At 42.4% G+C, this 15,390-nt stretch overlaps 1 protein-coding gene across 6 annotated transcripts in view; it reads left to right on the plus strand.

Annotated features, from left to right (window-relative positions):
• The window catches only part of USP15 (ubiquitin specific peptidase 15), a 190,694-nt gene that overhangs the window by 58,948 nt on the left and 116,356 nt on the right, over positions 1-15,390 (plus strand). For all 6 annotated transcript variants that reach the window (XM_073619986.1, XM_073619990.1, XM_073619988.1 and 3 more), the window contains exons 4-6: positions 9,784-9,910; positions 10,304-10,449; positions 12,266-12,324. In XM_073619986.1, the coding sequence (XP_073476087.1) occupies positions 9,784-9,910; positions 10,304-10,449; positions 12,266-12,324 (332 nt within the window). The remainder of the gene's footprint in view (positions 1-9,783; positions 9,911-10,303; positions 10,450-12,265; positions 12,325-15,390) is intronic.

Consider the following 15,390-nt stretch of genomic DNA (forward strand, 5'->3'; position numbering starts at 1 on the left):
TCAGAGTGCATGTTAAAGCTTTTTCCATAGATGATCAATAGGATTCAGATCAGGAACACCACTTCACAATAGTCCAGTTCTTGGGTAATTTTAGCTGTGTGTTTTGGGTCGTCATTCTGTTGCTAGATCCAAGACCCCTTGAGACAGAGTTCTGACACTGGGCAGTACGTTTCATTTCATAATTCCTTGGGACTTCATTGTGCCCTGCACAGATTCAGGGCAGCCCATGCCAGATGCAGCAAAGTAGGTATGGTGTTCTTTTCTATGAAAGTTTTTTTTTTTTTTTCCTGTATGGACATGTAGCTGATGTGACCTGCCAAAAACCTCCAGTTTGGTGTCATCTGTAAAAAGAACATACTCCTAGAAGCACCGTTGCTTGTATATGCATTTTTAACAAATTCCAGTCTGGTTTTTTTTATGCATACCATTGGTGCTGTACTTCTGTTCAATCCGGGGTTGATTTTCCTCTTTCAGCCTTGTCCAGGGAGGTTGGCTACACTCCCATGGACCTGAATACTCGGTTCACACTAGTGTGACTCCTAGTGCGATTTTGGAGTGTGACTTTACACACTCTGGCGCTCAAGTAGCAAGAAAGACGCAACAAAGTAATGCAGGAACCTTTTTAATTTTGCTGCGATTGCGACGGGTGCCTTTGAATTCAATGGGCTTGCAACTTGTCATACAACCTTGTGTCCAAAGTCGAGCTAGTGTGAATGGAGCGTAAATGTCACTATTTTAGAATATCTTTATAGAATAAGCAATAATTTATCTATTCACACTTTCTTTGCTTTACTCCATGACATAGCAAAAACATGCAGGTATATGTAAGACCATTGATTTTAATTTCAGCATTTTTTAGGAGGAATGAAGCATTGTTTCAATGAGCTTTAAGGGTACCGACAAATTTGTCCACAGATGTGTATACATTTTATTTTCATAGTTACTTTACTAAAGTAAACTAGTTGGGAAACTAAAATGAAAAATGTAGTAGCAGGGAGCTGATGACATTAGCGCAGTCTGAAGCCCTTTCAGACCAGCTGTGCAAATGTGCATTAGCACAACCCCAAGTGACATTGCCCAGGCCTGCTTGTAGGTTGCTCAGGCACCAGCCATTGTACTTTGGGGAAAAGGCCAAAGCCATGTCTAAATTCCTATGGCTAAGCACTTTTAAGTGGCACTTGTAATCTTGGTATCTTGTATTTATATATTTTATCATTTTAGTCTTACCTCTTCAGGTCTTTGGAAGAATCTGGTATGTATGTGCAAAGTCTGAAGAGGTTAAAACAAGCTGGACTTGTTTCAGTTTTATGCGGTTGGCTCCTGGCTTTTACGTAAAAGTGATGTTGATTGCTGTAGATCCATCCGATACTTTTTCCATGACTTGTGGTGCTTGATTGGCTGCAGCAGAAAGCAGGGTGGATATTAGGGATTCAGCAGACCCCTGATGTCTCCATAAAGAGTACCTGTCACCTATCCAATGCTATCACATGGGGATCTTGTTCGCTCTCTTGTGATAGCAATAAAGTTAAATGTATAATAAAATGGTTAAAAAATGCAAAATTTAATAAAATAACAGAAAAAATTAAATGCACCCCCTGTCGTCCCCCGCACACACATATGAACGTAAACGTGCCTAGGCACACACATGTATGTCAACAATTTTGCCACAGATGTTTTGTATTGCTGTAAGTTGCAAAGAGAGGGGCAACGTGTCCAAATTGGGGATGTGGGCATTCTCTCCTTTTCTCCAGACCAGCATTCAGCATATTTATACATTCTGTATTGCTTTGTACACCCGAATAAGATCAATAATTCTAGGTCCCTTATTTCAAGTTACCGGTAAACTGATGAGCTGTAAATGCATATTTAAAGCCTCATCTATTGATAATTTTGGGTAGAGTAATTTCTAGGCACACATAGTTTTGAGGCTTGCCATATTTGCAAATCCACTTCCTTTTCTCCTCTTCCATTCTTCATCGGGATCCCCCAAGGTTCTGTCCTTGGACCTCTCCTGTTCTTGTTCGACAGCTCCACCCTGGGTCAGCTGATTCCCATGGCTTTCAATATCTTTTCTATGCTGACGACACCCAAATCTATCTCTCTACCCCTTAGCTAACAACATCAGTCTCCTCACGCATCACTAACTTACTGACTGACATATCCGCCTGGATGTCATACCACTTCCTCAAACTGAATCTTTCCAAAACCAAACTCATAATATTTCTTTCTCGAACATCACGGGACACAGAGCCACAGTAATTACTGATGGGTTATATAGGTATCACTGGTGATTGGACACTGGCACACCCTATCAGGAAGTTCAACCCCCTATATAATCCCTCCCCCTTGCAGGGATACCTCAGTTTTTACGCCAGTGTCTTAGGTGATGGACGTGTAAAGATGTCCTGTGCTGAGCTCCAAAGGGAATATCCTGATATCCTATACTGGGGCAAGCCAGGCGAACCGGATCCATTCAAAGTGTCTTTTCATGGCCGAATTGATTGGTACCCGGGCCTCGTGTCCGAAGAAACGAGGTTTTACCCGTAATGCTTCTCTTTTTAGAGAGCTGGACCCCGCAGATCAGAAAATGGCTTTAAACTTCCTAATTTCTGGCGAGGTGCTTTACGGTCCCAGAACTGTTGGATCCCCCTACTGATGGGGGCCCCAGTCTCTGACGGTTTTTTCAAACGGAGCCCACCGTGAGAGGTGAAGATTGGGTCTGTGTAAACAGCACCCTGCGGCTGGATAAGGTAAGAGGAGATTCCACAGAATTTTTGAGTTCTAGTGGCTTTTCTCCTTTAAGGTAAATGCATGCTATGCCTATTGTGACCACCGGGGGCTGCCAAGAGCACAAACCTACACATGCTGACTCTGTCTCAGGTGTTGTAATCGCTGTTTATGTCCCAGCGTATCAAGCAGGCTGCAAACAGGTAAGGTGGAAAGGGGGATTTCTCATGTTTGAATGTTCCCCCCAGGCTAGAGAGGGGCCACAGGGGTCTAGAAAGTGGTTATACCACCCGGGCTCTGCGGCCTAATGGCCACCATCTCTCAAGATAGCCGTTCAGGCAGATCTTGTTACCAGCCCCCCCCCCCATCCCCAGCCTTTCTCCGGAAGCATGACAGGAGAGTCGGCAGCGCGGGAAGCGCTCGTTTTTTTCAAAACTCGAGGGGGGGGGGCGGTAGAGGAGGGGGCGGGACGTCAGCACAGGTGCTTAGACTCCCACTCAGGCCAGCTACAGGCTATTAGAGGCACTCTGTACAGGTGCACACAGCCTTCTGAGAGACACAGAGCTGACGGTCGCATGTAAGGTGGGACACAGGCATTCTCCTAGGCAGCATTTACTGAAGTAACACCAGACTGAGCATTGGGTAGCAAGGCTTTTAGCCAGACTACATCGCTCGGCGGGCAGTGTTCATTTGTATACCTCACACCTTGTTGCTTTGCACTATGGGTAGAAGAGGTTCAAGCACCCCAGGAACCAGAGACACTAGGGGATCTCGTTCAGGTTCTGAGGGCCCCCTGTCGGCAGCATCCTCCCCCCCTAAAGATGGGCCAGGGACGGCTAGCCAGGGAGGGCCATCGGGGTCAGGGGCTACACCTGCTTCTGGCACTTCAGCCCCTGTATATATTACACAAGAGGTTTTTTCCTCAACCATTAATGGTCTAGAGGAAAGATTAATGGCCGTGATTACGTCTTCACTCAGTGGAAGAAAACGCACTAGGCTTTCCTCTGTTCCCCAAGACCCTCAGACAGAGGAGCTCTGGGATAAAGGAGATGAATCCCTTTCAGAGGATCGGGATGGGATGGATGATTCCTCTTCGGAGGATTCAGGTGGAGAGGGACCCTCTGCGACTTCCCAAGAGGAGAAAGTCTTAGTGCAGATCCTCACTGGATTGGTCCGCTCCACATTTAAGTTGCCCATACCTGAAACTGCTAAAGAATCCTCTTCTGCTTTGGGGTCACTGAAACCTTTCCAAGCAGCACATGCTTTTCCTGTTCATACTTTACTTGAAAAGCTTATTTATTCTGAGTGGGATCACCCAGACAAACGTTTTTTTCCGCCGAGAAAGTTTTCAACACTTTATCCGATGGAAGAAAAGTTTATTAAAATGTGGGGAATACCGGCTATTGATGCCGCCATTTCCTCCGTAAATAATAGCCTGACTTGTCCTGTAGACAATGCTCAGATGCTCAGGGATCCTGTAGATAAAAGGATGGAATCCCTATTGAAGGATGTTTTCTCCTTAGCAGGATCAGTGGCCCAACCTGCAGTAGCAGCGATTGGAGTCTGTCAATACTTAAGAGACCATGTTAAGCAGGTCATCAAAGTATTACCTGAACAGCAGGCCCAGGGGTTTGCTAACCTTCCAGTGGCCTTATGCTTTGTGGTTGACGCCATTAGAGATTCTATCGTGCAAACCTCCCGTCTTTCACTGGGGTTGGTGCATATACGTAGAATCCTATGGTTGAAAAATTGGTCAGCCGAAGCACCATGTAAGAAGCTACTGGCTGGGTTTCCATTTCGTGGTGCAAGGTTGTTTGGAGAGGACTTGGATAACTATATCAAGAGAATCTCTTGTGGGAAAAGCACTCTCTTACCTGTCAAGAAGAAGAGTAAGCGTCCCTCTTTCAAACGGACTCTTTCCCCAGCGCCGGGGGCTTCAGCCTCCAGGCAGTCTCGACGGCCGCCTCCATCGGGGTCCAGAGACAAGAGTCAACCCCAGGGACAAAAGAAGTCCTGGGGAAAGAAGCCTACTAGGCAAAACACTAAGACCTCTGCATGAGGGGGCGCCCCCGCTCACTCGAGTGGGGGGAAGACTGCGACAGTTCTCAGAGCTCTGGCACGAGGACTTCCAGGACAGATGGGTAGTCTCCACGGTAACCTTAGGGTACAAGCTGGAGTTTCAGGAATTCCCTTCTCCTCGGTTCCTCAGATCAAATGTTCCCAGAGACCCAGAGAAGAAGCAGTCGCTCCTTCTAGCGTTAGAGCGACTTTTGTCGCAGGAGGTCATTAAGATAGTTCCCGCAAAGGACCAGGGATTGGGCTTCTATTCCAACCTTTTTACGGTCCAAAAGCCAAATGGGGATTTCAGGCCCATTTTGGACTTAAGGGATCTGAACCGATTCCTAAGGATTCAATCCTTCCGCATGGAATCAATTCGAACAGTAGTTCCCACCCTGCAGGGAGGAGAATTTCTGGCATCAATAGACATCAAAGATGCATATCTGCATGTGCCCATTTTTCCTGCTCATCAGAAGTTTCTGCGCTTCGAGGTAGGAGGGCGCCATTTCCAGTTTGTGGCTCTGCCTTTCGGGATAGCCACTGCACCTCGAGTGTTCACAAAGATCTTGGCTCCTCCTCTGGCCAGATTAAGGGCTCAGGGTATAGCTGTCATAGCATACCTAGACGACCTGCTCTTGATAGACCGGTCGGTAGCCTCTTTGAATGGAAACTTGAGGACCACGGTCAGGTATCTAGAACACCTGGGTTGGATCCTCAACTTAGAAAAGTCTTTCCTAAAACCAGTAAGAAGACTGGAGTATTTAGGTCTGATTATAGATACAAGCCAGGAGAAAATATTTCTACTCCAGGCAAAGATCACTGCTTTCAGAGAGCTGATTCTGACAGTAAGGACCAAGAAGGGTCCCTCAGTCCGCCTTTGTATGAGGCTACTAGGGAAGATGGTGTCTTCATTCGAAGCAGTTCCCTATGCTCAGTTTCACTCAAGAATGCTGCAACACAGTATTCTGTCGACCTGGAACGAGAAGGTTCAGGCATTAGACTTTCCGATGCACCTGTCGCATGCGGTGTGTCAGAGCCTCAATTGGTGGCTCATACCCGAAAACCTGCAGAAGGGGAAATCCTTTCTACCGGTTACCTGGACGGTGGTAACAACAGATGCCAGTCTGTCAGGTTGGGGAGCAGTTCTGGAACAGGCTGCGGTCCAAGGGGTATGATCCAAGACAGAGAGGACCTTACCCATCAACATTCTGGAGATCCGGGCGATACATCTAGCTCTAAAAGCCTGGACTATCAGGCTACAGGGTTGTCCGGTCAGGATCCAGTCCGACAATGCCACAGCAGTGGCTTATGTCAATCATCAGGGAGGCACCCGGAGCCGAGCTGCTCAAAAAGAGGTGAACCAGATCTTAGTCTGGGCAGAGATGCATGTGCCATGCATATCGGCAGTTTTCATCCCGGGAATAGAGAATTGGCAGGCGGACTATCTAAGTCGCCAGCAGTTACTTCCAGGGGAATGGTCTCTGCATCCCGACGTCTTTTGGGCCATATGCCAAAGATGGGGGGTTCCAGATGTAGATCTCTTTGCATCCCGATTCAACAAAAAGATAGACAGATTTGTGGCAAGGACAAAAGATCCTCTTGCATGCGGGACGGATGCGTTGGTGATTCCGTGGCATCGGTTCTCACTGATTTACGCATTCCCGCCTATTCTGCTACTACCACGACTCCTTCGCAGGATCAGGCAGGAAAGGAAGTCGGTACTTCTGGTGGCCCCCGCTTGGCCCAGAAGGACTTGGTATGCAGAAATAGTAAGGATGACGGTGGGTTCCCCATGGACCCTACCGGTACGCCCAGACCTGTTATCTCAAGGTCCAGTGTTCCATCCTGCCTTACAAACGCTAAATTTGACGGTTTGGCTATTGAGACCCACGTTCTGAAGAATTAGCAGCTCTTTCCTGTAAGGAGCCTTATTTGATTATACACAAGGATAGAGTGGTACTACGCCCTCATCCTAGTTTTTTACCGAAGGTGGTTTCTGATTTTCATTTAAACCAAGACATTGTTCTACCTTACTTCTTTCCAGATCCCTGTTCTCCGGAAGAGAGATCTCTACATTCGTTGGATGTAGTAAGAGCAGTTAAGGCCTATCTAGGGGCAACTACTCAGATCGGCAAGACGGATGTTTTGTTTCTGCTGCCAGAGGGTCCCAATAGAGGACAGGCAGCGTCAAAAGCTACCATTTCTAAATGGATTCGACAGTTGATCATTCAAGCTTACGGTTTGAAACAGAAGATTCCTCCGTTTCAGATCAGGGCACATTCCACAAGGGCTATTGGTGCTTCTTGGGCAGTGCATCACCGGGCCTCTATGGCTCAAATCTGCAAGGCCGCAACCTGGTCTTCAGTTCATACATTCACCAGATTCTATCAGGTGGATGTGAGAAGGCATGAGGATATCGCCTTTGGGCGTAGTGTGCTGCAGGCAGCGGTACAGGGTCCTCAGGTCTGATTGCACCCTACTTGGTCGTGGTTCCCCCCCCTCAGGTAGCATTGCTCTGGGACATCCCATCAGTAATTACTGTGGCTCTGTGTCCCGTGATGTTAGAGAAAGAAAATAGGATTTTTTAAAACAGCTTACCTGTAAAATCCTTTTCTTTCGAAGGACATCACGGGACACAGAGGTCCCGCCCCTCTTCTAATACACTATATTGCTTGGCTACAAAACTGAGGTATCCCTGCAAGGGGGAGGGATTATATAGGGGGTTGAACTTCCTGATAGGGTGTGCCAGTGTCCAATCACCAGTGATACCTATATAACCCATCAGTAATTACTGTGGCTCTGTGTCCCGTGATGTCCTTCGAAAGAAAAGGATTTTACAGGTAAGCTGTTTTAAAAAATCCTATTTTCCTCCCCCCATGTGCCCCATCGCCTGACTTCTCCGTCAAGCTCAGTGGCACAACCAGTCCCCACGTGTCAGGGTCCTAGTTGTAATCCTGGACTCTCCTTTCAGCCCCACACTCAATCACTGTCCGAAGCTTGCCGTCTTAACTGCAATATCTCCAACATCTCCCTTCCTAATCAATGACACCACAAAGCTTCTAATTCACTCCCTGGTGATCTCTCACCTTGACTACTGCAACTACCTCCTCATTGGATTACCTTTACATAGGCTATCCCCCTTCAATCCATCATGAATGCTGCTGCCAGACTCATCCACCTTACCAACCGTTCAGTGTCTGCTACCCCTCTCTGCCAATCCCTTCATTAGCTTCCTCTCACCCAACAAATTAAATTCAAAATACTAACTTACGAAGCCATCCACAACTCTGCCCCAGTTACATCACTAACCTAATCTCAAAATACCAACCAAATCATTCTCTTCGTTCCTCCCAAGAACTCCTGCTCTCTAGCTCCCTTGACACCTCCTCCCATGCTCTCCTCCAGGACTTCCCTTGAGCCTTTCCCATCCTATGGAACTCCATACCCCAATCTGTCTATCTCCTACTCTGTCCACTTTTAGGCGATCCCTGAAAACCCTTTTATCCAGAGAAGCCTATCCCGCCTCCACCCAACAACTTTATTTCCAGTTTCCCCATCAGCTCATCCTCCAGTTATTGCCTTTTGTATTGATTGACCCTCCCTTCGCACACACCAACCATATATGACCCCTCAGGATCTCACTCGCTTCTCAAATGCCTCTTAAATGGGTGAAGATAAAACAAAAGTGGAACTAATCCACCATCACCGATATCCTCTCATAGCCAAAAAGAGCCACAAGCAGAATAAAGTAATATTCTCATAGTTCAGTATTTTTATTAAAAATATATTAAAAAAACTCACTTGCTATGCAGAGTCGGCGTGCATTACAAAGGACCGGCAATCAACCGGAACTGACGTCAGGTCTCCACCAGAAGTGATGAAGGTATTAGCAGTGGCACAGCCTTAATGCATTTCACACAAAGTGTGTCATCAGGAAGCCTACGTGTGAAATGCATTGAGGCTGTGCTGCTGCAAATAGACCTGATGTCAGTTCCGGTTGATTTCTGGTCCTTTGGAGCGCACGCCGACTCTGCATAGCAAGTTATGTACTTTTAATCTCTAATTTTTAATAAAAATACTATACTATGACAATATTACTTTATTCTGCTTGTGGCTCTTTTTTGCTATGAGAGGATATCAGGGCTGGAAATCCTGGTAAAGGTGAATTTGTTCCACTTGTTTATCTACACCCATTTGAGAGGTATTTGGGAAGCAAGTGAGGTCCTGAGGGGCCAACCATGGTTGGTGGGTGCTCATTTCTTCTACACGTGGCTATTATGAGATTTTATCGCACAAGAATGTTTAAAGGCGCGGTGTCTGGGACAATATGGATATGGACTAGGGATGAATTAGAAGATTTTATACTTTATATGTTTACTTGAAGATTTGAGCACTGTTGTTATTATTATGATTTGTATATTTTGATTTTATAATACCAAGTTAACTGATTGGAGGGAAGGAGGCGCCTATCTTTACATTGGTTACGTTTTTTAGTGTGTTTTCACACTTGAAGGGGCAGCTGCACTTTGAATACACAAATATTGAGTTGGCACCTTCTTTATTACATTTAAGGCATATTTACCAATATTATTGTATGATTATGTCAGATACTTTTTTTTTTTTGTACTATGCCCTGAGTTCAGCTTTAGTTTTATTTATTACCTTTATTTATAGTGTCAACAGTTTTCAAAGCATTTTTACACAGAATATAAAACCACAATCATCAATTACTGTCCCTGAAGGTAGTAACAGATTAGCATACAGTCTTGTAAGCCCTCTAGGACCACTTAACATGCTAGTATATTTGTGATTATGGAGGGAGACTGGGCACACAGGGAGAAAATAGACTCCATGATAACGCCTCTGGTGAGAACTGATCTTTCATCCCAGCACAGCAATGCAAATTGCTAAGGCACCATTCTGAATAAATTTATAGATCTAAAGGTTCATGTATACTGGCCTCATTTTTTGTTACTGACTTGTATTATTTTTTTCCAGGTAGTTGAACAGGGTATGTTTGTGAAGCACTGCAAAGTAGAAGTTTACTTAACTGAACTTAAACTGTGCGAGAATGGCAATATGAACAATGTGGTAACGAGGCGATTTAGTAAAGCGGACACCATAGGTAAGTCGTTTGCAGATCAAACGTTCAGGACAAAAACTAGGCAAAGAGTGGGCAATCTAAAATGAGAAACAATAGAGAAGGTCATATCCCTGAATGTGACATCTTTGTAGGAACATCATTAACGATAGTGATCTGTCAGAAATTAATGTGCCTACTAGCAATAGATAACATGATCTTATCTGTTACAATTATTGTGGAGTGTTTGATCTGTCTTTCTGCTCTAAATGTGCCAAAAAAGGGACATAAAGTACTTCACTTTGTTTAACTCTATGTTAAGTTTTGTTTTAATCTTTAATTTATCGGAAAAGCATTTTATGCAACGCATTTTATTCGGAGAAAAACATACACAGGCTTAATAGGATGTATTAAATGTCATTTTTTAAAATTTTTTAGATATGATTGAAAAGGAGATGAGAAGAACTTTTAGTATTCCAGATGATAAAGAGACCAGACTGTGGAACAAATACATGAGCAATACATTTGAACCTCTACATAAACCTGAAAGCACTATACAGGATGCTGGCTTGTATCAAGGACAGGTATAACACAATGAATTTAATATGTTTTTTGGTGGCTAAAAATGCTAAAATTACACCTGTGTCAACCAAGTGCTGAAGATAAAAATAAAAAATATAAATGAACAGTGTAATATTAGCACAAATTATTTGGCATATGTATCTATATTTTTAAAAAATAAATTGTTACAGACCTATATTGCAAAGTGCTCAGTTGCACAAGATAAAAAAAAAGATATGTTTTGCTTGCTTAATCACTCAAGGACCAGGCCTATTTTTCAAACTTGTTTACATGTTAAAATATTTTTTTTTTTTGCTAGAAAATTACTTAGAGAACCCCCAAACATTTATATTTTTTTTTCAGACACCCTAGAGAATAAAATGGCGGTCGTTGCAATACTTTGTCACACCGTATCTGCGCATCGGTCTTACAAACGCAATTTTCTTTTGAAAAATACACTTTTTTTAAAATAAAAAATAAGAAGGTAGTAAAGTTAGCCATTTTTTTTTATATTGTGAAAGATAATGTTATGCCGAATAAATTGATACCCAACATGTCATGCTTCAAAATTGCGTCAGCTTGTTGAATGGCGACAAACTTTGACCCTTAAAAATCTCCATAGGCGACGTTTAAAAATTTCTACAGGTTACCAGTTTTGAGTTACAGAGGAGGTCTTTTGCTACAATTATTGCTCTTGCTCTAACGATCGAGGCAATACCTCACATGTGTGGTTTGAACACCGTTTTCATATGCAGGCGCTACTCGCGTATGCATTCGCTTCTGCGCGCGTGCTCGTTGGAACAGGGCACTTAAAATTTTTTTTTTTTTTTTCTTATTTATTTTACTTTTTTTTTACTTATTTACACTTTAATGTATGTGTGTATAGAGCAAAACTTTTTCCTTTGGGGGTGTGTAGTAGGGAAAGCTTAAAACCCCCCGCCCCCCTTCTTTTTTTTTTGTTATAGCCGCTATCAATATTCACTGTGGTCCAGCCGGGAGAACACAATGAATCCCTGGGAGGGATTCCCCTGTCAACTCTTTCTTTCTGGCAACAAAAAAGTCGCTCTGTCAATGGCCCGCCTTACTCTCCCAGAGATGCTGCAGAAAAGTGAGAGAAATTCCCCTCTTACAGCGTACCTGGAACAGGTGCCCCCATGGGAAGATTTCTGCTAACCTTTTGTTCTGGTGAAAAAATGCTAAATTTGGACTTTTTTTTTTTGTCACTTTCTGTATTAGTCACAACAGTCCATAGATCAGATAGAGAAGGTGAATCTGCCTAGTGGCTACACAAACAGCAATAAAAATCTGACAAGTTCGAATCCATCTGTGCTCTGTCTATCCCAAACTAAAAAAGAAAATTTTGGCTATGCATATACGGTACTTCAAACATATGCTAGGCAGAAACCTAATTACACATAAGGTATGCAAATATTGTTAGGTATATGGCAAAAAAAAGAAAAAAGGGTAAACTACCATATCTGTGTGATGTTTGAAAAATATTTCAGAAACATTTTATGGCAGCAGCAAATGGAAAAATCTTTAAAGAGAAGTCAACACAGAAAATTGCATTTTGCTATCCTTTTGAACGTATTTTACGAAGAACAAAGCATTTTCTTTAGTATAGAAAGACGTCTTCATATAACCTCTAAGCCCAGCAGCATTTTATCCATAGACTTGGAATTCCATTGATCTACTTTAAATTGCTTTTCTTCCTGAGACAGCAATGGATGTGGCTTTCTTTATGTGGTAATGCAATGTTCTTTATATTATGGGATTAGTTTAATTTTTCTTTCATATTGTATGTTTTATCTACTTTTTTTTGTCATTGCTATTACACAGATGCTAGTAATAGAACAGAAAAATCCAGATGGACAGTGGCCAAGAGGTTCTATGCCGAAGTAAGTTTCATTTTTTTTTTGTGTTGTGTTTTTGTTTTTGTTTTTTTGATACAGTATTGTTTTTTTTTGTTTTTTTTTTTCTTTTTTTTTTTTAATGGATGAGTTGGAAATTAAGCTTCTAAAGCAATTTTGTGTCCCATTTAGCTAATAGCCATTATGTATAAAAATAAATTCTGGATGGACATGCTGAAAACTGTTGGGAACATTAAGGTATAGGTTCTATTTAAAACCAGGTCTGTCAGGTCGGTCTGAGATGTCAAAAAAATGCAGTGACCTATTTTATATTAAAAATATATATGCTGCCAGCAAGTATACTGCAATAAACAATACTGTATAAACACTTTGTTTTAGCATGACAGTCTAGACTGATTACATAATAAGGTTTTTATACATTGTATTGCATCTTAAATAAAATATATATGCATTTATTATTTTTTTTTTTGTAAATAAAAACTGCGTTAGTAAATTAGTTTGAGGCAACAAAACAGACAGATTAAAATATGTTCTTCTCATTTACACCCACGCACCCTTAGCTTGGGGAAATATGGTCAGTGGTCTGTACGTTTTAATAGAACAACATAAATTCCACTTTTTGTATCCCAAGGGCAGGCAGGAGAGCGGTGAATGGAGCTGCAACATACATAAAGAGTTCAGCTGGCCAGTACCTAAGAGGCTTATATGCTGCATCATATATTTTCTAATGCCTAAACTTGTATTAACTTATATACTTTATTCTTCAAATAGATTTGCATGTCGACTACAAAACCTTCAAGTATATGTTCCCAATAGGGCTTTTTACCTTGCATGCTGTTGCCATGGTTTCTCCAACTAATCCTGGCCAGAGAGTTTTACATAGCAAAATTGTGTACATTGACAATAGCCCAAGAAAGTTATGGGTTCCTTGTTCTGTTGTACCGCCTGGGAGTACATTTTTTTCTTTTTTTTTAAATTTGTTTTATTATTCTTGAAAAAGGAATAATACATACAGCATAGAGCCTATTGGGCATACCCAGGATCAACAGATCACAAGGACCAGACTAACTATGCATAAACAACTAACTATCAATCCTCCCTCTCCCTTCCTCACATAGTAGGATGAAGACATTCCCACCTACCACCAATATCAAGATGAAGGTGATCCCCAAATCTACACCTACATTATCTATCAGGTGCAATTGCTACCAAGTATCTCCTCTAGTCAAAACCACTCATGGGAGAGTACATTTCTCTTTGATCGTGGTATTTGGTTAAACATTCACCCTTCTCATTTTATTGGTTTTAGAGGGCGATAATAAGCATGTCCACGAAGAGGCTAAAACATATGTTAAAGCATAGCAGTCAGTAATAAATGAGCAGGGCAATGTGTTTTTAAGGGCCTCTCATGGGCCTAAAGTCATAGGTAAGCGGTCCAGACATAAGAAAGTCAGGTGGATTGGGGGGAAGGGGAGTTCATTGGGAAAACTGGTAAGATAGGAGGGCTAAAGAAACACCATGGGATGAGAGGGGTTAAAAATGGGGATCAGGAGCCCAGAATTGTAGGAGGGGGTCAGGGACTGGGGTGTATGTTATGGGAAGGGGAGTACCTAAGAATATATCCCCCTCAGGCTCAGGTCTGGGAGCCAAACAAGTGGACTATAAAGAACTCAGGCTAAAATAATTCAGAGATGAAAAGGTGTAAGTAAACCATTTTTACCATATTTTAAAAAATTTCGATTGGGAGTCATTTTGAATACAGGATTGTTTCTCATTAAAGTAGTTCTAAAGCCTCAAGGTTTTTTACCTTAATGCATTAAGGTAAAAAAAAAAACTGTGTGCTTTCCCTGGGGGCACTCACTGTAGAGGAGGAGTCTGGAGCACCAGTGGGGGATCCCAGAAAAGGAGGATCGAGGCTGCTCTGTGGAAAGCCATTGCACAGAGCAGGTAAGTATGACATGTTATTTTAGTTTAAGAAAACCTAAGGTTTAATATTACTTTAACCAGAATCATGTTGATGCAGTCTTTGACCTCTTAAAAATAAATTGCGGGCGTCTTCCAGACTTTGGCTATCATTTATATGACCGACTGGAACAAATATGTAGCTAATTTCTGTTGGTTTGAAAAAAAAGGCCCGGAACTGTATGGTATAGAAGGGCTATTCTTGCATCTTTTGGGACATTTACTGCATATGAAACAGAGTTTGAAGGAGGCCGAACATTGTGGACCAAAAGGTAGTTAATCTTGGGGACAAGACCACCAAGTATGTAGTACGTCTCCATGTAGGCCACACCCTCTAAAGCATCTCTTACTGGAAGTCGGATAGCATAAGCTAATCGAGTTGGTACCCAATACCACTGAATGAGAATCTTGTATGCTGTTTCCAGAATGGAGACTATTAGAGGAGCATTTTGCTATTCTAGACCAAATTTTACTCCAGTCCTCAAGATCCAGAGAGTCAATGAGATAATGCTCCCAGTCTCATCCTGCTTTTCAAGCTGGTCCTGTACTGAACAATCCCTACTACCAGGGGGAAAGAGCTGGCAGTAGTTCCAGGTTAGTTTTTGTGATTAGAAGTACCCATGCACAATAGACAGGTGAGCTTTCAGAATTGTGGTCCTGTATAGCAGTAAAATAAAGGTGACTGTAGTTTGGCTGTGCTTCAGTTATTAGACATAGTTCTGCAATATACTTTAAACTCTTTGCCTAGAATTAGCTTGGAATCAACAATGAAGGTGGTTTGCAAAGAAAATGGCTTCTGTCCCCATGGTCAAATCCCGTCTCCATCAGTGTAATGAAATGGCAGTAGGGTTTTAAAGAAAATAAAAATAAAATAGAAAAAAAAGTTACCTGCCTAACTCAGAAAGATCCCCTGTTATTATGACGTGTACAAGAGTTTGTGCTAATATTCATGTAATGGCATAAGATGAGTGTTGTGATTTCTTCTAAATTATGAGAGGACTCACAATGGAAAGTCTAAAAAGGTTTGGCAGTGTTTTTCAGAGTGTACACGGTCTATTTTTAGTGGAAATCTATTGTAATCCCCTTATCAGGCAGTCATAGCTCTCACTGTACACCAGGCAACATAAGAAT

This window comes from Aquarana catesbeiana, linkage group LG03 (genome assembly GCF_042186555.1).
Source record: "Aquarana catesbeiana isolate 2022-GZ linkage group LG03, ASM4218655v1, whole genome shotgun sequence".
NCBI lineage: Eukaryota > Metazoa > Chordata > Amphibia > Anura > Ranidae > Aquarana > Aquarana catesbeiana.